This window comes from Trichomycterus rosablanca, chromosome 8, assembly GCF_030014385.1.
Source record: "Trichomycterus rosablanca isolate fTriRos1 chromosome 8, fTriRos1.hap1, whole genome shotgun sequence".
NCBI lineage: Eukaryota > Metazoa > Chordata > Actinopteri > Siluriformes > Trichomycteridae > Trichomycterus > Trichomycterus rosablanca.
Window position 1 is genome coordinate 112,020 of NC_085995.1, and position 24,000 is coordinate 136,019.

At 47.6% G+C, this 24,000-nt stretch overlaps 4 protein-coding genes across 4 annotated transcripts; 1 reads left to right on the top strand and 3 right to left on the bottom strand.

Annotated features, from left to right (window-relative positions):
- Nucleotides 1-2,626: 2,626 nt before the first annotated feature.
- vps4a (vacuolar protein sorting 4 homolog A) lies at nt 2,627-13,627 on the bottom strand (the record flags this gene model as incomplete). The annotated part of the gene is made up of 9 exons (XM_062999682.1): nt 13,454-13,627; nt 12,672-12,783; nt 12,372-12,516; nt 12,159-12,220; nt 8,803-8,922; nt 5,215-5,371; nt 3,383-3,531; nt 2,980-3,061; nt 2,627-2,843 (listed from the first exon to the last, which is right to left on the bottom strand). Coding segments are annotated over exons 1-9 (1,065 nt in total), but the record flags the coding sequence as incomplete, so codon positions are not given.
- LOC134318751 (kelch-like protein 10) lies at nt 6,236-8,094 on the top strand. Its single transcript, XM_062999681.1, has one exon. The coding sequence runs from the start codon at nt 6,309-6,311 to the stop codon at nt 8,028-8,030; it is 1,722 nt and encodes a 573-aa protein (XP_062855751.1). The 5' UTR covers nt 6,236-6,308; the 3' UTR covers nt 8,031-8,094.
- An 841-nt stretch (nt 13,628-14,468) lies between the features above and the next one.
- Nucleotides 14,469-22,721, bottom strand: sntb2 (syntrophin, beta 2). Its single transcript, XM_063000234.1, has 7 exons — nt 22,146-22,721; nt 17,845-18,019; nt 17,472-17,679; nt 17,236-17,378; nt 16,930-17,126; nt 16,436-16,647; nt 14,469-16,280 (listed from the first exon to the last, which is right to left on the bottom strand). Exons 1-7 carry the CDS (start codon nt 22,636-22,638, stop codon nt 16,188-16,190), a joined length of 1,521 nt encoding a protein of 506 aa, XP_062856304.1. The 5' UTR covers nt 22,639-22,721; the 3' UTR covers nt 14,469-16,187.
- On the bottom strand, nt 19,253-21,124 carry LOC134319196 (kelch-like protein 10). The gene has a single exon (XM_063000233.1). It carries the CDS (start codon nt 21,036-21,038, stop codon nt 19,317-19,319), a length of 1,722 nt encoding a protein of 573 aa, XP_062856303.1. The 5' UTR covers nt 21,039-21,124; the 3' UTR covers nt 19,253-19,316.
- Nucleotides 22,722-24,000: the final 1,279 nt, after the last annotated feature.

Genomic DNA, 24,000 nt, shown 5'->3' on the forward strand with positions numbered 1-24,000 from the left:
TGCATACAGGCTGCATTAGTGTGTGTGTGTGTGTGTGTGTGTGTGTGTGAGTGTGTGTTACCTTTTTGAAGTGTGTAGCAGACTGCACTTTGCGTACAGGCTGCATTAGTGTGTGTGTGTGTGTGTGTGTGAGTGTGTGTTACCTTTTTGAAGTGTGTAGCGGACTGCACTTTGCGTACAGGCTGCATTAGTGTGTGTGTGTGTGTGTGTGTGTGTGTGTGTGAGTGTGTGTGTGTGTGTTACCTTTTTGAAGTGTGTAGCGGACTGCACTTTGCGTACAGGCTGCATTAGTGTGTGTGTGTGTGTGTGTGTGTGTGTGTGAGTGTGTGTGTGTGTGTTACCTTTTTGAAGTGTGTAGCAGACTGCACTTTGCGTACAGGCTGCATTAGTGTGTGTGTGTGTGTGTGTGTGTGTGTGTGTGTGTGTGTGTGTGTGTGTGTGAGTGTGTGTGTTACCTTTTTGAAGTGTGTAGCGGACTGCACTTTGCGTACAGGCTGCATTAGTGTGTGTGTGTGTGTGTGTGTGTGTGTGTGTGTGTTACCTTTTTGAAGTGTGTAGCGGACTGCACTTTGCGTACAGGCTGCATTAGTGTGTGTGTGTGTGTGTTACCTTTTTGAAGTGTGTAGCGGACTGCACTTTGCGTACAGGCTGCATTAGTGTGTGTGTGTGTGTGTGTGTGTGTGTGTGTGTTACCTTTTTGAAGTGTGTAGCGGACTGCACTTTGCGTACAGGCTGCATTAGTGTGTGTGTGTGTGAGTGTGTGTGTGTGTGAGTGTGTGTTACCTTTTTGAAGTGTGTAGCGGACTGCACTTTGCGTACAGGCTGCATTAGTGTGTGTGTGTGTGTGTGTGTGTGTGAGTGTGTGTGTGTGTGTGTGTGTGTGTTACCTTTTTGAAGTGTGTAGCGGACTGCACTTTGCGTACAGGCTGCATTAGTGTGTGTGTGTGTGTGTGTGTGAGTGTGTGTGTGTGTGTGTGTGTGAGTGTGTGTGTGTGTGTGTGTGAGTGTGTGTTACCTTTTTGAAGTGTGTAGCGGACTGCACTTTGCGTACAGGCTGCATTAGTGTGTGTGTGTGTGTGTGTGTGTGTGAGTGTGTGTGTGTGTGTGTGTGTGAGTGTGTGTATGTGTGTGTGTGAGTGTGTGTGTGTGTGTGTGTTACCTTTTTGAAGTGTGTAGCGGACTGCACTTTGCGTACAGGCTGCATTAGTGTGTGTGTGTGTGTGTGTGTGAGTGTGTGTGTGTGTGTGTGTGTGAGTGTGTGTGTGTGTGTGTGTGAGTGTTACCTTTTTGAAGTGTGTAGCGGACTGCACTTTGCGTACAGGCTGCATTAGTGTGTGTGTGTGTGTGTGTGTGTGTGAGTGTGTGTGTGTGTGTGTGTGTGAGTGTGTGTATGTGTGTGTGTGAGTGTGTGTGTGTGTGTGTGTTACCTTTTTGAAGTGTGTAGCGGACTGCACTTTGCGTACAGGCTGCATTAGTGTGTGTGTGTGTGTGTGTGAGTGTGTGTGTGTGTGTTACCTTTTTGAAGTGTGTAGCGGACTGCACTTTGCGTACAGGCTGCATTAGTGTGTGTGTGTGTGTGTGTGTGTGTGTGTGTGTGTGTGTGTGTTACCTTTTTGAAGTGTGTAGCAGACTGCACTTTGCGTACAGGCTGCATTAGTGTGTGTGTGTGTGTGAGTGTGTGTGTGTGTGTTACCTTTTTGAAGTGTGTAGCAGACTGCACTTTGCGTACAGGCTGCATTAGTGTGTGTGTGTGTGTGAGTGTGTGTGTGTGTGAGTGTGTGTGTGTGTGAGTGTGTGTGTGTGTGTGTTACCTTTTTGAAGTGTGTAGCGGACTGCACTTTGCGTACAGGCTGCATTAGTGTGTGTGTGTGTGTGTGTGTGTGTGTGTGTTACCTTTTTGAAGTGTGTAGCGGACTGCACTTTGCGTACAGGCTGCATTAGTGTGTGTGTGTGTGTGTGTGTGTGTGAGTGTGTGTGTTACCTTTTTGAAGTGTGTAGCGGACTGCACTTTGCGTACAGGCTGCATTAGTGTGTGTGTGTGTGTGTGTGAGTGTGTGTGTTACCTTTATGAAGTGTGTAGCGGACTGCACTTTGCGTACAGGCTGCATTAGTGTGTGTGTGTGTGTGAGTGTGTGTGTGTGTGTGTGTGTGTGTGTGTTACCTTTATGAAGTGTGTAGCGGACTGCACTTTGCGTACAGGCTGCATTAGTGTGTGTGTGTGTGTGTGTGTGTGTGTGTGTGTGTGTGTGTGTGTGTGTGTTACCTTTATGAAGTGTGTAGCGGACTGCACTTTGCGTACAGGCTGCATTAGTGTGTGTGTGTGTGTGTGTGTGTGCGTGTGTGTGTGTGTGTGTGTGTTACCTTTATGAAGTGTGTAGCGGACTGCACTTTGCGTACAGGCTGCATTAGTGTGTGTGTGTGTGTGTGTGTGTTACCTTTATGAAGTGTGTAGCGGACTGCACTTTGCGTACAGGCTGCATTAGTGTGTGTGTGTGTGTGTGTGTGTGCGTGTGTGTGTGTGTGTGTGTGTTACCTTTATGAAGTGTGTAGCGGACTGCACTTTGCGTACAGGCTGCATTAGTGTGTGTGTGTGTGTGCGTGTGTGTGTGAGTGTGTGTGTTACCTTTATGAAGTGTGTAGCGGACTGCACTTTGCGTACAGGCTGCATTAGTGCGTCTCTGACGATGATGCTGATGTCGGCGCCCGAATATCCGTCAGTTTTGCGAGCGAGTTCCCGCAGGTCGGCGTCACTCAGACTGTGGGGGGTGTTCCCTAAATGTAACCGGAACATAGCCGCCCTCGCCGGCTCCTCAGGGAGGGGGATGTAGATCCGCTTCTCAAACCTACAGCACACACACACACACACACACAGTGTTAGACTGATCTTTGATCTTATTTCTCTGTGGTTATTTGGCTGCAGCAGGTGTGTTTATACAGAAATGGAATATTACAGAATATAGAGGAGGTTATGAGACCGACCTTCTCCTGATGGCAGCGTCGAGAACCCAGGGGATGTTGGTGGCACCCAGAACCAGGATCTTATCATTATTGTTCCCAACACCTGAGAGACATCAAACCCAATAAACACAGTTAATCACACACACACACACAGACACACACAGACACACACACACACACACACACACACAGACACACAGAGACACACACACACAGATACACACACACACACACACAGATACACACACACACACACACCACTCAGCTCCACAACAAAGAGACGGTGCTGGTCCACACAGCTACAGGCTGGAGGTGCACCAGTAACCCCAGTAACACAATCTCTCCATCATTACTGAGCTCAGGCTCCCAACACAATGTTCCAGTTCATCCCGAGGGTGTAGAGAGGGTGTGTGGGGTGTCTCACCCTGCATCTGTACCAGGAACTCGGTTTTAATCCGGCGAGCCGCTTCACTCTCGTTCTCACTCCTCGACCCACACAGAGAATCCACCTCATCTATAAATATAATCGAGGGTTTACGCAGCCGCGCCAGCTCAAACAGGTTCCTCACCAACCTGGTACAGGGAGACATACAGGGGAGAGACAGGGGGAAGAGAGACATACAGAGAGAGAGAGACATACAGAGAGAGAGAGACGGGGAGAGAGAGACATACAGAGAGAGAGAGACGGGGAGAGAGAGACATACAGAGAGAGAGAGACGGGGAGAGAGAGACATACAGAGAGAGAGAGACGGAGGAGAGAGAGACGAGGGGAGAGAGAGACGAAGGAGAGAGACATACAGAGAGAGAAACGGGGAGAGAGACATACAGAGAGAGAGACGGGGGAGAGAGACATACAGAGAGAGAGACATACAGAGAGAGAGAAACGGAGGAGAGAGACATACAGAGAGAGAAACGGAGGAGAGAGACATAGAGAGAGAGACGGGGGAAAGAGACATACAGAGAGAGACATACAGAGAGAGAGAAACGGGGGAGAGAGACAGAGAGAGAGAGACAGGGGAGAGAGACATACAGAGAGAGACGGGGGAGAGAGAGAGAGACAGGGGAGAGAGACATACAGAGGGAGAGAGACATACAGAGAGAGAGAGACAGGGGAGAGAGAGACATACAGAGAGAGAGACAGGGGAGAGAGTAACAGAGTTTGTTAGTGAAATCGTCTTCACAGTTGGTCTGAATTGTTATAAAGGTGTGTGTGTGTGTGTGTGTGTGTGTGTGTGTGTGTGTGTGTATGTGTGATCTGCAAACCCAATTAGAATAAACCAAATTACACAAAAACTCCGAACTAAATATCTGAATTATTGGGAAACTGAAACTAAATCTCAAAGTAAAATGCAGTTATTTATTATTTGTTGTTATTTGTTATTTGACCCTAAACAGACACTACAGTGCAGCAGATTATCTGAGCACAGTATCCGACCCTAAATTAAGAAACACCCTGACGAGGTACAGACTGAGCGCACACGACCTGGCCGTGGAGACGGGGCGACACACCCGGTCCTGGCTGCCCCGGGAGGAGAGGTCGTGTCAGCACTGCACTCTCAGTACAGTAGAGACGGAGCTGCACTTCCTCACCCGGTGTACCAAGTACCACCACGTCCGCTCCCAATTCTTCCCTAAATTTAATAACATCATCCCCAACTTTACCTCCCTCCCAGACCCCGACAAACTGCCCCACCTACTGGGGGAGCACAGAGAGAGCTGCACACTAGCAGCACTCTATACTCACACCTGCCACCAGGTGAGGGACAGTGGGTGACCATGTCTCATACACACATACACACACACACACACACACACACACACACACACACACACACACACACACACTCACACAAACTGATCGTTATTACTACCTCATTATTGTAAATATTATACTTTTTATTGTTATTATTTTGCACTGTTTTTATTAATATTTTATTCTGTTCTATATTTTTTGCACATGTAACTGTTCTGTATATTTTTGTTCTTTCTTATTTTTATTGTTTATATTTCCCTGTAACTTGCTTTGGTAATACGAATGTCCTTATTTGTCATGCCAATAAAGCTTCTTTTGAGTTTAAGTGTGTGTGTGTGTATGTGTGTGTGTGTGTGTGTGTATGTGTGTGTGTGTGTGTGTGTGTGTGTGTGTGTGTGTGTGTGAGTGTGTGTGTGTGTGTGTGTGAGTGTGTGTGGGTGTGTGTGTGTGTGTGAGTGTGTGTGTGAGTGTGTGTGTGAGTGTGTGTGTGTGTGTGTGCTCACTTCTCACTCTCTCCGAGCCATTTGGACAGGAGATCAGATGATGAGACGGAGAAGAAGGTGGAGTTGTTAGCCTCTGTAGCGACTGCTTTAGCCAGGTATGATTTTCCTGTCCCCGGGGGCCCGAACAGCAGGATCCCTCTCCAAGGAGTGCGCTTACCTGAAACACACACACACACACACACACACACACACACACACACACACACACACACACACACACACACACACAGCGAGCGTCACTGGGAGCCTGTGCATTTATACACTATTTAGACAAAAGTATTGAGACCCTCCTTCTAATTATTGAATTAATTTGTTTTAACCACAACAGTTACTAAAATGTGTAAGAAATCAGTCATATAATAGAAATTCATATAATAGAAAGTGCAGCAACAGTTTAGGGAAAGCCCCTTTCCTGTTCCAGCATGAGTGAGCTCTATAAAGACGTGAAGAGAAGCTCCAGTGTCCTGCACAGAGCCCTGAGCTCAGCCCAACTCAACAGCTCTGGGATGAACCGGAACATCAACTGAGGCTTACTTTGACTGAACAGGCACAAATTCCCACAGACACACTTCAAAGTATTGTGAGAAGCTTCTCAGAAGTGCGGCTGTTGCTCTAGCTGAAAAGATCACACAGAGGGTCACTCTGTATTAACAGCATTAGTTTATGAAACAGGACTGATAAGCTCACGGTCAGGTGTCCAAATACTTTTGGCCACATAGTGTAACAGAACTGGACAGAAATTCAAATAAACATTTTAATTAATAGCGCTGATCCAACACTGATTGGTGAGACCTGATGAATCAAAGCTCCTCTGATGAAGAGGTCACGTTCCACAAGTTCTGATTAAAGATCCGGTTCAGTTTCACCATCGTGCAGTAACCCAATAAGAAAGGGGGCAAATACTTTTGCTCAGATTCAGTCAGCTGCTTTTTAAAAACAAACACCCCCCCCCCCCCCCACACACACACACACACCCCCCTACAGATGAGCAGAATTGTGACATCATCAGGTTCTCCAGCTCTCACTCTGATGGATCTGCAGTTCAGCTTCAGTCTGGTTCTGCTCACCAGCACAGCTTCACTCCTCCCACAACCATGTCCAGTTCTCCCAGTCACACCAGTATAAGCCGCCTGCGCTCGGAGGGAAAGCTCTGCGACGTGGTGCTCAGAGCCGACGGCGTGAACTTCAGCGCTCACAAAATCCTCCTGTGTGGTTCCAGCTCCTACTTCACGTCTCTCTTCACCTCCGGCTGGAGGGGCACCGGGGGGGCGGTGCACACCGTACCGGGCGTGTCTCCCGTTACCATGGAGCTCATCCTGAGCTACGTCTACACGGGCCGGGTGGAGGTCACGGCCCAGAACGTGGAGCGGCTCCTGGAGGCGGCCGATCGGCTGGACGTGGCGGGCGTGGTCCGGCTCTGCTGCCGCTTCCTGGAGGCTCAGCTCGGCGTCCACAACTGCGTGGGCATCCGCAGGTACGCAGAAGTGTACTCGTGCGGCGAGCTGCGTGACCGCGCCCACGCCTACGTCCTGCAGAACTTCGAGGAGATCGTCCGAGGTCCCACCGAGGAATTCCTGGAGATGAGCCTGGCAGAGCTCAGCAGCATCCTGGACCAGGACCAGCTGAACGCCAGGCGAGAGGAGACGGTGTTCGAGGCGGCGATGAGGTGGATCGGACACGCCCCGGATCGGCGCTCGCAGTACGTGGTGTCGCTGCTGCCGAAGGTGCGACTGGGCCTGATGAGTCCCGAGTACTTCCTGACCCAGGTGAGGACATGCCCGCTGCTCAGCGGGTACCAGCAGTGCAGATCCATCATCGCCCGCACCCTGAAGGTCATCTCGGACATCGACGTGACCGGACTGACCGACGCCGCGCTCCAGCTTCCCCTGTGTCGCCCGCGGCTCCCACACTCTCTCCTGTTCACCGTCGGCGGCTGGAGCGAAGGAAGCCCGACCGACGCCATAGAGGCGTACGACCCGCGGGCGGGGCGCTGGAGGCGGGTCTTCTGCTCGGAAGGAGCTCCGCGAGCCTATCACGGCTCGGCGTACCTGGACGGATTCCTCTACGTCATCGGAGGCTTCGACGCCGTCGATTACTTCAACACCGTACGCAAGTTCCACCCGGTCGCCCGGACCTGGCACGAGGTGGCACCCATGCACTCCCACCGCTGCTACGTTAGCGTCGCCCTGCTGGACGGCTACATCTACGCCATGGGAGGCTTCGACGGCGTCACCAGACTCGACACGGCCGAGCGCTACAAGCCCGAGACCAACCAGTGGAGCCTCGTGGCGCCCATGCACGAGCAGCGTAGTGACGCCAGCGCCGCCACCTTAAACGGAAAGATCTACGTCTGCGGCGGCTTCGACGGTAACGAGGTCCTGTCCACCGCCGAGTGTTTCGACCCACGGAGCGGGCAGTGGACCCTGATCGCCCCCATGAGCTCGCGCAGGAGCGGCGTGGGCGTGGTCGCTCTCAATAACAGACTGTTTGCGGTGGGCGGTTTCGACGGAGTCAGACGGCTGCGCAGCGTGGAGGTCTACGCCCCTCAGTCCGACTCGTGGAGGAACGCGTCCTCCATGTTCCACCAGCGGAGCAACTTCGGCGTGGCCGTGCTGGACGAGCGCCTGTACGCGGTCGGAGGCTTCGACGGCCGCGGCGTCACCGCCAAGTCCGAGCGCTACGACGAGAGCGGCGACGACTGGTTCGACGTTCAGGACATTAGCGTCAGACGCAGCGCGGCGAGCTGCTGCGTCGTCTCGGCTCTTCCCAACGTCACCGACTACACCCTCCACCGGGGGCGTCCGGACGCCTCCTGATTTTAGGAAGAGAACCTTTAAGTTCCAGATTTACTCTGTGAGGAAATAAATACTGCAAACTGAACTGTGTGTGATGAGCTGGAATCATTTCACTCCACCAATCACAGAGGGAATCGGGGCGGATCCATGGGGCTGCACACAGACGGGGGATAATGGAGATGGTGCATGACTGTCCGTGCACGATACGGATCTCCATATAAACCCACCTGGTGCAGGTGAAAAACAGCGGTCGGTACTGGGGGTGTGTGTTAGTCACAACCCTCCTCGGTCAGAAGTGGAAGTCTGCAGCTTTAGAGGGGAAATACCATTGGGGATTTGGATACGACTAAATTAAGAGAGAACTTTAATGCTTTAAATCCTCAAAAGTGACACCACACTGTTATTCTCATTTTTTTAATGTTCCTCTTTCTTACTGAGATCTGATCTGTATGATAAAAGACACCACAGGAACTTCCCCAGTGTGTTCTAGTTTCCAATTCCCTGTTGTGTATTACAATCCCTACACTGTCTGTCGGTGGTGTTCTAGCACACGAGGGCCCCTGAGCACCAGGAACTTCCCAAAATGTAAAATCCAGGTGTTATTATAATAAATGACGAGAGGTTATGGTTTCACCACATGGTGTGAACGTATCATGGATCTTCTGAGAGATCTGAGCCAGGAATGATCCAGCACTGTGGTCAGTTAGCAGTGAGGATGAGAATGTTGAAGGTGGTGATGACGGTGATGATGAAGGTGGTGGTGGTGGTGATGATGAGGATGATGAAGGTGTACCTGTGAAGAGGTGAGGAAATTTGATGGGTAGAATCACAGCTTCCTTCAGCGCCTCTTTAGCTCCTTCTAACCCAGCAACATCATTCCAGCTCACATTGGGTTTCTCCATCACTATAGCACCTGTACACACACACACACACACACACACACACACACGGTTTAGCATCTGGCTAACAGAACTGTGCTGTGTTTGAATAAATAAAATCTACTTTTATAGATAAAAATAAGCAAAATAAACTCAAGATTAATATTATTGATGATTCCTTAGTAAGATGCTCAACTGTGGATGTTATGTAAGGGATGAAGTGGTGAAGGGTGAGGGTTAGGGCTGAAACGATTCCTCGAGTAACTCGATTACTAAAAATCATCGATTCAAATGTTTTGCATCGAGGAATCGTTTATTCCATACACCGATACACAGCTCACGGTGTTCCGCACGGACTTTCACTTTAACAACGCGATTACGCTATGTGCAGGAGCACACATCAAATGGGATGTTAATAAAAGTACATCTAATATGCATTACAACAGGACTGATTTTGACGGGGGGCTGTGTCTTTAAATATCCGTAAGTTTGGATTTACGTGTGCGCGAGTGTTTCAGCTTCACTGTAATGCGAACAGAACCGAGCGTGACTGACGGTGGAGTTTTTAACCAGACACGAACTTCTGAATTGTTTATTTACTAAAGTCAGATGTAACGCTGGTTAAGTTTAACAATCTAGGCTCTAAATCGCGGTACTAAACAGAAATACAAGAACATGAACGATGCGGGGGGGGGGGGGGTGTCACACCTGAAGCTTCACTAACTAAACTGCACAAGCAACAAGGATTGTTTATAAAGTTTAACACGTCCAGAACTGAAGCAGTCAGGACCAGATTTGTGATTTTAAAAAGAATATCCAAAGGACTAAAAAACAAATGAGGTGATTAGACTCAAAACAAAAAAGTGTAAAGTTTAAAAACCTGCACATTTTGTTCACATTTGTTTTTGTTTTTTTGCATGTTTGTTTAATTAGTAAAATAATGTTGATGTTTTTACTCTGCCTACTTCTAATTTTCTGATTGTAACATCTAAACATTAACAGCTTATTAGAACTGTACAATGTACTGCTTGTAATGAAGAGTGGGCAGCTGTAGCCTAGTGCTTAAGGTACTGGACTAGTAATCAGAAGGTTGCTGGCAGCCAGGTTGCAACTGTTGGGCCCTTAAGCAAGGCCCTTAACCCTAAATTGACTGTATACTGTAACTGTATTGTAAATTGCTTTGGATAAAGGCGTCTGCTAAATGCTGAAAATGTAAATGTAAATAAAGAGATAAAATTAATATTGAGCAGAATTAAGTTCACCTTATTGGTCTGGCCCTCCACAACCTTGGAAAATTTAATTGCCCACCCCTGGTTTATTATGTGTATTATGTATTATATGTTTATTATGTATATATTTCTCTTTAAACTGTCCTCTATGCAAGTAATAAAAATATATAGTTTGTTTCAAGAGACATGTCGTATTTAATCTTATACAGTGTATCACAAAAGTGAGTACACCCCTCACATTTCTGCAGATATTTAAGTGTATCTTTTCATGGGACAACACTGACAAAATGACACTTTGACACAATGAAAAGTAGTCTGTGTGCAGCTTATATAACAGTGTAAATTTATTCTTCCCTCAAAATAACTCAATATACAGCCATTAATGTCTAAACCACCGGCAACAAAAGTGAGTACACCCCTAAGAGACTACACCCCTAAATGTCCAAATTGAGCACTGCTTGTCATTTTCCCTCCAAAATGTCATGTGATTTGTTAGTGTTACTAGGTCTCAGGTGTGCATAGGGAGCAGGTGTGTTCAATTTAGTAGTACAGCTCTCACACTCTCTCATACTGGTCACTGAAAGTTCCAACATGGCACCTCATGGCAAAGAACTCTCTGAGGATCTTAAAAGATGAATTGTTGCGCTACATGAAGATGGCCAAGGCTACAAGAAGATTGCCAACACCCTGAAACTGAGCTGCAGCACAGTGGCCAAGATCATCCAGCGTTTTAAAAGAGCAGGGTCCACTCAGAACAGACCTCGCGTTGGTCGTCCAAAGAAGCTGAGTGCACGTGCTCAGCGTCACATCCAACTGCTGTCTTTGAAAGATAGGCGCAGGAGTGCTGTCAGCATTGCTGCAGAGATTGAAAAGGTGGGGGGTCAGCCTGTCAGTGCTCAGACCATACGCCGCACACTACATCAAATTGGTCTGCATGGCTGTCACCCCAGAAGGAAGCCTCTTCTGAAGTCTCTACACAAGAAAGCCCGCAAACAGTTTGCTGAAGACATGTCAACAAAGGACATGGATTACTTGAACCATGTCCTACGGTCTGATGAGACCAAGATTAATTTGTTTGGTTCAGATGGTCTCAAGCATGTGTGGCGGCAATCAGGTGAGGAGTACAAAGATAAGTGTGTCATGCCTACAGTCAAGCATGGTGGTGGGAATGCCATGGTCTGGGGCTGCATGAGTGCAGCAGGTGTTGGGGAGTTACATTTCATTGAGGGACACATGAACTCCAATATGTACTGTGAAATACTGAAGCAGAGCATGATCCCCTCCCTCCGGAAACTGGGTCGCAGGGCAGTGTTCCAGCATGATAATGACTCCAAACACACCTCTAAGACGACCACTGCTTTATTGAAGAGGCTGAGGGTAAAGGTGATGGACTGGCCAAGCATGTCTCCAGACCTAAACCCAATAGAACATCTTCGCGCTCCTCCACCTTCCGCTTGAGGATGCCCCAAAGTCTCGAATATCCGCCAGCTCCGTGATGTCGTCATGGAGGAGTGGAAAAGCATTCCAGTGGCAACCTGTGAAGCTCTGGTAAACTCCATGCCCAGGAGTGTTAAGGCAGTTCTGGGAAATAATGGTGGCCACACAAAATATTGACACTTCAGGAACTTTCACTAAGGGGTGTACTCACTTTTGTTGCCGGTGGTTTAGACATTAATGGCTGTATATTGAGTTATTTTGAGGGAAGAATAAATTTACACTGTTATATAAGCTGCACACAGACTACTTTTCATTGTGTCAAAGTGTCATTTTGTCAGTGTTGTCCCATGAAAAGATATACTTAAATATCTGCAGAAATGTGAGGGGTGTACTCACTTTTGTGATACACTGTATGTATTTATTTTTGCTCTTTATTAAAGCAAAAGTATTTTTTATCCGATTACTCGATTAATCGCTGGAATAATCGATAGAATACTCGATTACAAAAAGAATCGATAGTTGCAGCCGTAGTGAGGGTTAGGGACTCTGATCCACACACTAATCCCACTGAAGGACGTGTGGTGCTGATGAGATAGTTCACTCACCCATCAGATGCTCCTGAAGCTTCTTCTTCTCTGGGTTCTCTCCTTCACTGTCACTGTCACTCCTGATACACACACACACATTATTATTATTATTATAGAAGCACAAACACAGGCTTCACAAACGAGTGAGTGAGTGTGTGTGTGTGTGTGTGTGTGTGTGTGTGTGTGTGTGTGTGTGTGTGTGTGTGTGAACGGGTGACTGAGTAACTGTACTTGTCATTGCTCTGTGTTTCCTTCACAGGTTTCTTGCCCTGCTTCTCCTTGTTCTTCAGGTAATCCTTCAGCTTCTCTGCTCGGTCCAGGTACTGCATGCACTTTGCTCGAATGCTCTCCTTTGCTTTATCACTGTGGGCTTCATCTGCACAGAGGGGAACATGCAAAACTCCAACAGATGCACCATCAGATCAACATCTAATAGATCCATCAGGTACCACAGCCCCCATCCCAATCTAAATAAACAATACAGTACTGTAGACTGAAAGCTGAAGACTGTGGTCAGTGTTTTGAACTCACACTTGATGGCATGTAGGAAGTACTCCACGGCGTGCTGGTAGAGCCGCAGTGCCTCCTCATAGTTCTTGGCTTTGTCCTCCTCTGTGGCTTTGGTCACCAGATCAATCGCTTTCTGTATACAGAAACAGAATCCCACTATACTCTAGTGTTCCTCCACCGCTGGTACCTTTGCCTTTAACAGACACTAGGAGTCGCTCCTGCTACACTGAATTAAAAGTCTGTGGCCACCTTAACATCAGGGACCAACATTTAAACTGTGAGCATTTTGCTGCTGTATCAGCTGCCAGCTTTAAGGGAAACATTCCATCTGATTTTAATGAGCAGCTATATCAAGTGCTCTTTCTTAATGACATTTTTAACATTTAAGTTTGATACTTTTACTTTAATTTCTAATGATTTTGTAAATTGATTTAATAACGATTAGTGTGGGGTTCGGACAGGTTAATAAATATAATTCACTGTGCATTAACAAAATCAGATTTTACGTTTGCTGCAGAGGTTGTGCTTATTTATTATATATTTGTGCCATTAGAACAGGTTTTATATCACTGTGGCTTATAATTAAAATAAATGTGTCCACATATTATGGACATGTACTTACTAACTAGAAATAATTATGTAATTTAGTAGTATTATATAGTAATTATTCTTCATATTAATATCAGAATGATAAATAATAATAAAATAAATATTATACTGAGGTAATTAGATGCGATTGTGGCTGTGATATAACCAGTTAGCACTATTAGCAGCAGATAATGCTAAGACGATAATAACGGTACCTGTAATGTTGACGTTGTCATTTCATCTCCCGTTCTCGATATTTTATCCAGTTTCAGATTTATCTAGTTACTGATATTTGCGTTTATTAAACCTTAACACATTATTAACATTATTCTTCCCCTCAAGGAAACAGAAGATCTCTACATTGTCCGTCAGTGTTCAGCTAACCAGCTCAAAACATATACAAACTCGGCTGTGTCCCAAATCACACACTAACGCACTCGACAGTGTTCAAAAGAAACAGCGCCACTGTCGGCATTGCACTAATTAGGTACACTATTTAGTATTGTAGCGTGTGATTTGGTACAACACCCAAACACAAACGTCGTTCATAGTCTCAATTTTCACGTTTCGTTTTTTAAATAGAAATTTAATGATATTTTAGCATCACAAAACACCTAATAAATGTAAAAATATAAAGTCTCTTAGAGCTAAGATTAACAGTATAGAACCCTGAGACTTTTTGTTGAACGTGAGGTAAAATAATCTTCATATTCACTTGATCGTTTTTAGTTTAACGTTAAAGAAATAATAATTATTATTTTATTTAATGTGGCTATTTTCGCTTTTCTAAAATTCAATAATTGCTTGCACCGCCCTCTGTTGGCCAAGGAGAGCCACAGACTAGCACCGGCCTCCTCCAGCTCATTCTTTACACCAGCCAGAGGCGGATTTTTACCCAAATAATTGTAAACTTTAAATAATTTTAAAAGTACAGTTTACAAAAGAACAATTAATGTAATTCAGGCTTTAAGCAATACATCAGCAATAAAGATTGTCAAAAGAGTGTTTTCACCATCGCATTGTGGGCTATTTTTGTAGGATATTTGGGGGTGAAGGTGAGGAATGTGCATCATTACCATGAACAAACTGAACACTAGTTTCTTGTGTAAACACTGATACAGCTCTTTTCTTTCACAAACTGTTTTTATAATTTTAAATATGAATAAAATAGACACAAGTAGAAGCTCAAAATGTTCTCAGACTCTAAATGAAAGACACGAGCAGAGGAAATGTGTAACACTAGTTTATTATTATAGCTTGTAAATATATTTTATACACATTATATAAACAGAACTTTATGTTGCATATTTTAATAAGAGTGCAGAACTTTAAAAAGAATAAATTCTATAGAATTCTGCAGCAGCGTGGCGCTCTCTAGTAAAATTCTCTCGGCTTTGGTTTAGTTGATTGTGTGAACGCAAAGCTGCCACAAAAGTATGGTGCCAAAAAGCTATAAAAACTAGTTTAACTAAAAAACAGCTTTGATTATAAAGACATTTATAGATAAAGTATAAAATATAATAAATGTATAGGACTCGGTGAGTACAAATAGAACATACATTCATCATCTCTGAGTACGTAATACTGGCATGTGTGGTGTGTGTGCAGGGTGTTCAGACGGACGGGTCTGGAACAGATTTTATACAAGAATTAATCAAATTAAAGTCGATTTAAGTCGTTACTGCACAGAAGAGGAAGAAAGGACCAGACAGAACGTGAATCAAGACGACTGAAAGTCATAATCCTGAAGTTCTTGAGGAGACGGTTACATCTTTGGTCAGATCAGGTTGGAGGTTCAGATTAATAATAATAAGGTTTAATAATACTTCATCAACTTCAGCATCAGAGGCCGCATGAACGAGAACAAGCAGATTCTTCACTAGTACTGATGCGTCCATTTATTTCTGAACGTTTGTTGTTGGATATATAAAGAACTAAACACGTTTCCTCCTCATCATAAGAGCTTCGTTACACCGAACATTGACGTCAAAGCTGTTCAGACGATCGGGAGGAGAAGTGCAGATACAGAAGTGCAGATACAGAAGTGCTGATTCTAAAAGGCTCAGTGAGGAATGTAAAAACTGGTATGATTTTAAGTGCAGACGGGGCAGCGCTACACCCACACTAGCTAGCGAGTGAGCTACATGCTACCTGAACGAGAAGATCCTTTGGAATGTCTAATAACAAAACTGCTGAGCAACATGATACAGCAACTAATCAATTATCAGGATGAACCTACACGGGACACGGATCACACGACACTGAGGTGGAAAATCTGATCATGTGGAATATTGAACCCCTTCAGAACCCGAAACACTTTATTTACTAATTAATATTAAACACTGGTTCAAATCCACCAATCAAAGATACAATCACTTCCAACTGAAGTAACTGGTTTAGTTCCTGGTTACTACCAGGTGGAGACCCGGTTTATGAGACCCGGTTTAGTTGGAGGTTACGGTGGATCTAAAGGGGTTAATAAGCAACAGGTAGGAATGTAAGTGAACTACACTTGTAGTCCTGCACCACCCAACACCCTGAACCATCACACACCAGAGACACTAACAGTCTGAAGTACGTAACACACACACAATAATACTTTTTTGCATATTTAGCAAAGCTTTTCTATGTTTACATGTTTTTCTGTGCTTACATATGACAAGGCACATGTGGTTAACCTGAACTCAACACTCACACACACACACACACACACACACACACACACATATTCTCTCTCTCTCTCTCTCTCTCTCTCTCTCTCACACACACACACACACACACACACACATATTCTCTCTCTCTCTCTCTCTCTCTCACACACACACACACACACATATTCTCTCTCTCTCTCACACACACACTGTTTCTGAAGTGAGTTGAGGAAATTGGTTTGGTAATGAGAGGCAGAACTGTGGGAGGGGGTTTGGGGTCTGGGATCAGGTTTTGGAATCACGTGATCAGTCCCAGTCGCGCCAGTTTGGCCGACAGGAAGGAGTGGAGAACAAACACCACCGGCTTTGGGTTGGAGTGCAGATCAAACACCTGCCAAAAACACACACACACACACACACACACACACACAGTCAGATTATAAACACAACGAGAACAAAGTCTTCATATCACTCCAACATCATCATCATCAACCAACCAGGATGAAGCCCTGAGTGAAAGATGATGAAGAAGAGCGGGGCCCTTACCAGTTCCCCCTCTGGACCCCCGAAGTCGAGGTAGAGGTGTCTGACTGCATCGTCTGCAGAACTGCGCAGTTTTTCATAGGGGTAATGCAGGAGCACCGCGCCCCCTGCAGGAGAACCTCCACCAGCTCCCGGTCCTCCTCCACCCCTCAGCACAGTGAATCCTCCTTCATAGTGCAGCACCAAACACACTTCCTCCCTGTTTAATACACACCCTAAACACACACACACACACACACACACACACACACACACACACACACACACACACATTTTTATAATCAGCCTGTCATCATCACATCTAACATGGTTTCACACAGATTTATCTCCAGGACTTTTAGCTGGTCTGGTGTTTTGTACGAGGGTGATACAGGAGTTGAAGAACTTTAATTGGTGATTTACATATAAAAGATCAAAGACAATCAGACTGGGGGGGGGGGGGATTACTTTTTTGCAGGACAGCATTAAAACACACACACACACACACACACACTGACCTATAGAAACCTCTTTGATGAGTTCGGCGGCGGCATGCGTCCCCTGTACGAGCGCTCGTGTCCAGGTCGACAGGTCCCAGTGCGTCTCCACCCGGAACACGTGAGTCTCAACACCACGAGTGGAACCGGTCCGGGTCATAAAGAGCAGGTCGGAACCCAGCGAGGGGGAACCGCGGGTACTGCCCGAGTGTACCAACCTGCACAGAGAGAGGGGGAGGAGTCACGCCGTGTGTTAAATCCCCTCTGTAGCATTAGCCCTGCTCACTTCAGGGACCCCGCCCCTCTGAGACCCGGTTCTGATGATACCTGGTGGTCAGTAGGGTGTGGGTGGACAGAGGGTTGGTCCAGCTCTCCCGTGTCCACGGTACCGACTCAAACAGCAGCACGTCCTTCTCTGTAAGTGCCATGACGACCGGCCTGTACTGGTGCCGCCCACCTTCCATGCCCACCTAAACAATAACACGCCCACATCAGACTGGCGGCACTGGGGGGCCTGGCACCTGGGTTTCATCAGGCTAATCTGTGTGTGTGTGTGTGTTTACCTGTTCTGCCAGCCAGCCGATGTGTTTGAGTGGAGCGTGTGTGTGTGTGTTGGAGGAGTTCAGGTAGGAGTTGATGTGTGTGAGTATGTGTGGCAGCAGGGCGGCGATGTTGGCGTGTATGGAGGTGAACCAGGAGTGGGCGGTAGCACCATCCTTACAGCGCAGTACCACCGAGTGCTGCCCGTCCGGAGAGATGAGCTCCAACAACCTGCACACACACACACACACACACACACACACACACACACACACATATAAATACACACATTTATCATGTAGTATAAACAGCACTATATTACAGTAGATCTTTTGCTGTTTTTTATCAGGAGCAGGTCCATGACTGAATGTAGCTGAACGAGGGCGGGGCTGGTACCTGTTCTCCAGGTCGGGGATGGTGAGGTTCCTGCAGATGAAGCTCATCCTGAGGGAGATGATCTTCTGATCCTTGGTGCTGTTGTGTTGAGGAGAATCGTCGCTCCCGTCCCAACTCAGCTCTGATAACAACGAGGGTTTCTTAAAGAGAGGAGACACCTCACGGATATACCTCACTGTAACACACACACACACACACACACACACACATTGTTAATGAAACACAGACGAGGTGAAAACGGAGGAGAAACGTGAAACTCATCAGAATTTAAAGACATCTAGTGTTTCTGTAAACTGAACAACAAACAAAACTGTTAAACTGAATAAAGAACCGAATAACATTAAAGTACAAACCATCAGTGCTGAGAGCCAGGTACACTGTGTGTGTGTGTGTGTGTGTGTGTGTGTGTGTGTGTGTGTGTGTGTAGCTCAGATGATGATGATGAGGTGATTGCTGGATGTAGACGAGGACTCTGTAAGTAAAGAATTATGATCGATGACACCTGGACGTAAAATAAAGTTGGAAAGTTGTTAGAATTTTCTCCCTGTTCCTCCAAATTTAGTCGTATCCGGTTCCCCAGCTGTATCTCCTCTCCTGCTGCAGACCCTGACCGTGGAGGATCGTACCTAAATGCCTCGGGTCATGTAGCACTGCTGAGATCTCCAGCTCGAGTTCTAATCTCAGCTCTGCTATCGTCCGGCCGGGCTCCTACACCACTCGTTTACCTGTGGTTAAAGCTTTAGGGCCCTGCTTAGGGGCCCAAAAGTGGTAACTCTGTGGTGGTGGGCCTTGAACCAGCAACCTTCTGATCACTAGTTCAGTACCTGAGCTATAGCTGCTCCGAACATCAGAATCAGAATCTCAGCACTAGACGGTATTCCTTCACTGACTGAACACTAGTGTGATGATGAACTCACTCTCTACATCACCTGAGGAGGATGAAGATCCAGTCGGAGTCTGGGTCCTCTCAGGGTTCAAGTTCTACATTTGGAAGGTCGTGGGCTCAAATCCCAGCTCTGCCATGCAAAAACTGTTGGGCCCCTGAGCGAGGCCCTTATCCATTAATTGTTTTATTTATATTCACTCATAATTGTAAGTTTATTGAGATAAAAGTGTCTGATAAACTTTGTAAATGTCACTGAAACTAAATCTGATCTGATTGTTTGCACTGCTTTAGATTTCAGGAAACAGAACGACTAAAACACCCTAAAACAATATTGATGTAAATAACAGTTTGGTGTCACTTTAGGGGATTTAAAGTATAAAAATATAAAAATCTGAAAGTATTTGGACGTTTTTAGCTGCAGCACCGATCTCCATTATCCCCCGTCTGTGTGCAGCCCCATGGATCCGCCCCGATTCCCTCTGTGATTGGTGGAGTGAAATGATTCCAGCTCATCACACACAGTTCAGTTTGCAGTATTTATTTCCTCACAGAGTAAATCTGGAACTTAAAGGTTCTCTTCCTAAAATCAGGAGGCGTCCGGACGCCCCCGGTGGAGGGTGTAGTCGGTGACGTTGGGAAGAGCCGAGACGACGCAGCAGCTCGCCGCGCTGCGTCTGACGCTAATGTCCTGAACGTCGAACCAGTCGTCGCCGCTCTCGTCGTAGCGCTCGGACTTGGCGGTGACGCCGCGGCCGTCGAAGCCTCCGACCGCGTACAGGCGCTCGTCCAGCACGGCCACGCCGAAGTTGCTCCGCTGGTGGAACATGGAGGACGCGTTCCTCCACGAGTCGGACTGAGGGGCGTAGACCTCCACGCTGCGCAGCCGTCTGACTCCGTCGAAACCGCCCACCGCAAACAGTCTGTTATTGAGAGCGACCACGCCCACGCCGCTCCTGCGCGAGCTCATGGGGGCGATCAGGGTCCACTGCCCGCTCCGTGGGTCGAAACACTCGGCGGTGGACAGGACCTCGTTACCGTCGAAGCCGCCGCAGACGTAGATCTTTCCGTTTAAGGTGGCGGCGCTGGCGTCACTACGCTGCTCGTGCATGGGCGCCACGAGGCTCCACTGGTTGGTCTCGGGCTTGTAGCGCTCGGCCGTGTCGAGTCTGGTGACGCCGTCGAAGCCTCCCATGGCGTAGATGTAGCCGTCCAGCAGGGCGACGCTAACGTAGCAGCGGTGGGAGTGCATGGGTGCCACCTCGTGCCAGGTCCGGGCGACCGGGTGGAACTTGCGTACGGTGTTGAAGTAATCGACGGCGTCGAAGCCTCCGATGACGTAGAGGAATCCGTCCAGGTACGCCGAGCCGTGATAGGCTCGCGGAGCTCCTTCCGAGCAGAAGACCCGCCTCCAGCGCCCCGCCCGCGGGTCGTACGCCTCTATGGCGTCGGTCGGGCTTCCTTCGCTCCAGCCGCCGACGGTGAACAGGAGAGAGTGTGGGAGCCGCGGGCGACACAGGGGAAGCTGGAGCGCGGCGTCGGTCAGTCCGGTCACGTCGATGTCCGAGATGACCTTCAGGGTGCGGGCGATGATGGATCTGCACTGCTGGTACCCGCTGAGCAGCGGGCATGTCCTCACCTGGGTCAGGAAGTACTCGGGACTCATCAGGCCCAGTCGCACCTTCGGCAGCAGCGACACCACGTACTGCGAGCGCCGATCCGGGGCGTGTCCGATCCACCTCATCGCCGCCTCGAACACCGTCTCCTCTCGCCTGGCGTTCAGCTGGTCCTGGTCCAGGATGCTGCTGAGCTCTGCCAGGCTCATCTCCAGGAATTCCTCGGTGGGACCTCGGACGATCTCCTCGAAGTTCTGCAGGACGTAGGCGTGGGCGCGGTCACGCAGCTCGCCGCACGAGTACACTTCTGCGTACCTGCGGATGCCCACGCAGTTGTGGACGCCGAGCTGAGCCTCCAGGAAGCGGCAGCAGAGCCGGACCACGCCCGCCACGTCCAGCCGATCGGCCGCCTCCAGGAGCCGCTCCACGTTCTGGGCCGTGACCTCCACCCGGCCCGTGTAGACGTAGCTCAGGATGAGCTCCATGGTAACGGGAGACACGCCCGGTACGGTGTGCACCGCCCCCCCGGTGCCCCTCCAGCCGGAGGTGAAGAGAGACGTGAAGTAGGAGCTGGAACCACACAGGAGGATTTTGTGAGCGCTGAAGTTCACGCCGTCGGCTCTGAGCACCACGTCGCAGAGCTTTCCCTCCGAGCGCAGGCGGCTTATACTGGTGTGACTGGGAGAACTGGACATGGTTGTGGGAGGAGTGAAGCTGTGCTGGTGAGCAGAACCAGACTGAAGCTGAACTGCAGATCCATCAGAGTGAGAGCTGGAGAACCTGATGATGTCACAATTCTGCTCATCTGTAGGGGTGTGTGTGTGTGTGTGGGGGGGGGGGGGGGGGTGTTTGTTTTTAAAAAGCAGCTGACTGAATCTGAGCAAAAGTATTTGCCCCCTTTCTTATTGCTTGGGTTACTGCACTATTCAGGCTAAACATCAACACACACACACCAGTTTGTCCCAGATACATTACAGTCCAAAACCACTGAGCCCCTCTAATCACTCCAGTGTGTGAAAGTGAGGTACAGTGAGGGGTGCAGTGGGTCTCAAAACACACTCTTATATACACGATCGCCGACCACTTTATTAGGAACACCTCTCTCATACAGACATTCAGATGACATTTGTGTTATACAATCACTGACAGTAGCCCATCTACAGCCCTGGACCCCCACTGAGCTGATATGTGGGTGGTGGATCATTCTCAGCACTGCAGTAACACTGTGTAGGTATGAGTGTAGCGAGTGTAGCAGGTGCAGCAGTGTTGTTGGGATTGTTGGGTACCAGTGTTGATGCTGGGAGGAGAATATAGCACTTCATACAGAAATATAAAGACACCAGTGTGGTGTGATCAGGGGAAGATGAACACACAGTCAGCACTAACAGGGTTTGTGTTCCTAATACATCCCAACAACACTGCTGCTGATTCCAGTGTTCTTTATTCTGGGTGATTGAGGGAGGACTGATGGTAAAAACAGTGATCATCACAAAGTGTGTAAACAGTCACGGGGTGTGAAAACTTTCTAAATTCAGAGTGTGTGGCGGGGGGTATAAAATCATCCCATATTAAGAGGTTCTACTATTAGTAATATCTGAGATGTGATTTATAAGTTCTGTGTAATTTGATGTTAATATTCTGTATGAATCTGTAGAGAACCCTGCCCGTGTACTTGTGTACTATGTAGTATGTGAGAACTCCTCCTGAGCTCAGTACTGTGTCGCGTACTCTGTAGTAGGCTAGTATGCGCTTTCCTCCCCGCGCTAGGTCGCAACATCCCCGGCCTCGAGTTCAACACTCACCCTCCAGCGTCACCTCCTTGCCGGCTTTCTTGAGCGCCTGCACCGCCTGGTCGTGCGTGGCTTCCCGCAGGTCGTTCCCGTTGACGGACAGGATGGCATCACCCAGCCGCAGTGCCCGGCTCTGGTCGGCCGCCAGCCCGGGGAAGATCTTGGAGATCAGGATGGGCATGCGGTTCTCCCGGCCTCCTTTAATACTGATTCCTAAACCGCCGGATTCCTGTTTCACTACCCGGACTCTGCGCACCGGTTCCGCGATCCCGTGATCCAGTAGATCCTCCGCGGCCGATCCGGGACTGTGTCCGGGCTTCGGGCTGCTCGGCTCGGTTCCGTTAGAGAGCGCGGATGGGGGAGAGTTGTAGCCGGGGCTGTGCTGCTCTCCCCCGGCTGTGAGAGTCAGAGTGTCCCGGCTGAGCTGAGCCGTTACCCGGACCCAGCGCTCCCTCAGCAGCAGGTCCAGCTGGCCGCTCCGGTCCGCCCGAGTCCAGATCGACATACTGGATCACTTTAACTCATAATCCACCGGGATCTAGTAACTTTATACACAACTTTAAATACTTTTATAAGAAGTGCGCACTGTTACCGACACACCCACACACACTACACAACCAGAAGCGGTGGGCTTTATTTACACACCCGTTTTCTGACAGAGCCCCGCCCCCTGCTTGATCTCCTGTGTTCTGATTGGTCAGATCCACCCGCGATCTGGAACTTCTACAGAAAAACTTTCTGTGGTTCTGAAACATCTCAGCTGAGATCAAAAGTGAAAGTTTATCATCTAATAATAAATACTTTATATAAACAAACTGGGGACCCGGATGTACCGTGCTTATACAATCACAAACCAGAGGTTTGATCAGGGAATCTACTTTGATCTACAGTCTAAAAAGCTCATAAATATTTAACCGCTTACTTCAATCACTCCATTGTTTTTGTACATAAATGCAGATTAAAATTGGAACGTAGTAAAATATTTACTTTTTTAAATATGTTATAAAATCTTACTAAGTAAAGTGAAATGTATTAGTATAAGTATTAGTATAGTACATTGTCTCAAAGCAACTTTACAGCGTCCAGGACTGACAGACCAAAAACCCCTTTTAAAATTCCCCTAAAACTCCAGGAGAGGAACCAGATTCAGCAGGGACCTCCATCCTCCTTGGATGATACCACAATTCATCAGTTTCAGAGCAGTGTTCCACAACATTGCAGTGATTTTACCCTCTACAGTGCCTGATGTCATCAACAGATTTAGAGATTGTTTTCTTTCTATTTTCTTTCTATATTTTCTCCATATTTCTCCCAATCTAGTCATATCCAATTACCAGATTTAGATTTCTCTCTACTGCTGCAATCCTTCACTCCCAATCTTAGGACTGATGAGGACTGTTAAAGAGGCAAAAGTTTCTCCAAGGGTCACAGTGGTGCTAAGACAGTAGTATGTTGGGGCACCATATCTCCAAACCTACAACGGGACACCTCACAGCTCCTGAGAAGCTATTTAAAAAGCATCTTTCACTGAGCCAGATTTAAGAACCTGAAGTTCAGTAAACAGCACCGGAACTTCAACTGGAACCAGGTTCTTATGTCAGATGTGAGTGAAATAGAGCTGTTTGGTACCTCCAAACTCTTATACCAAGTTGAGTTTGGTATTAAAAAGGGTGGTACGGTTTTTTTTTTGGCTCTGAGGTGTGGGAACCTTGTTCTGATACATGACTTTATTAAGTACCTAGAGATTCTAAATAAACAATTCAGGCTAAGAAGGAACTACAGACGGTTGGTGGTTGGATCTTCTAGCTGAACCATCCATTAAAATCGAAATTGTTTGAGTAAGTGCAGTGTTTTGTGTTTGCCGAAT

What these genes read in the sequence shown, in the direction of transcription:
- sntb2 (XM_063000234.1), bottom strand. Translation starts at nt 22,638, where the DNA reads ATGTCGATCTGGACTCGGGCGGACCGGAGCGGCCAGCTGGACCTGCTG. An exon ending in CACACCCTACTGACCACCAG is followed by an intron (nt 17,127 to 17,235) that starts GTATCATCAGAA and finishes CTCTCTGTGCAG; the next exon opens with GTTGGTACACTCGGGCAGTA. An exon ending in CATCAAAGAGGTTTCTATAG is followed by an intron (nt 16,648 to 16,929) that starts GTCAGTGTGTGT and finishes GTGTGTGTTTAG; the next exon opens with GGTGTGTATTAAACAGGGAG.
- LOC134318751 (XM_062999681.1), top strand. Translation starts at nt 6,309, where the DNA reads ATGTCCAGTTCTCCCAGTCACACCAGTATAAGCCGCCTGCGCTCGGAG.
- LOC134319196 (XM_063000233.1), bottom strand. Translation starts at nt 21,038, where the DNA reads ATGTCCAGTTCTCCCAGTCACACCAGTATAAGCCGCCTGCGCTCGGAG.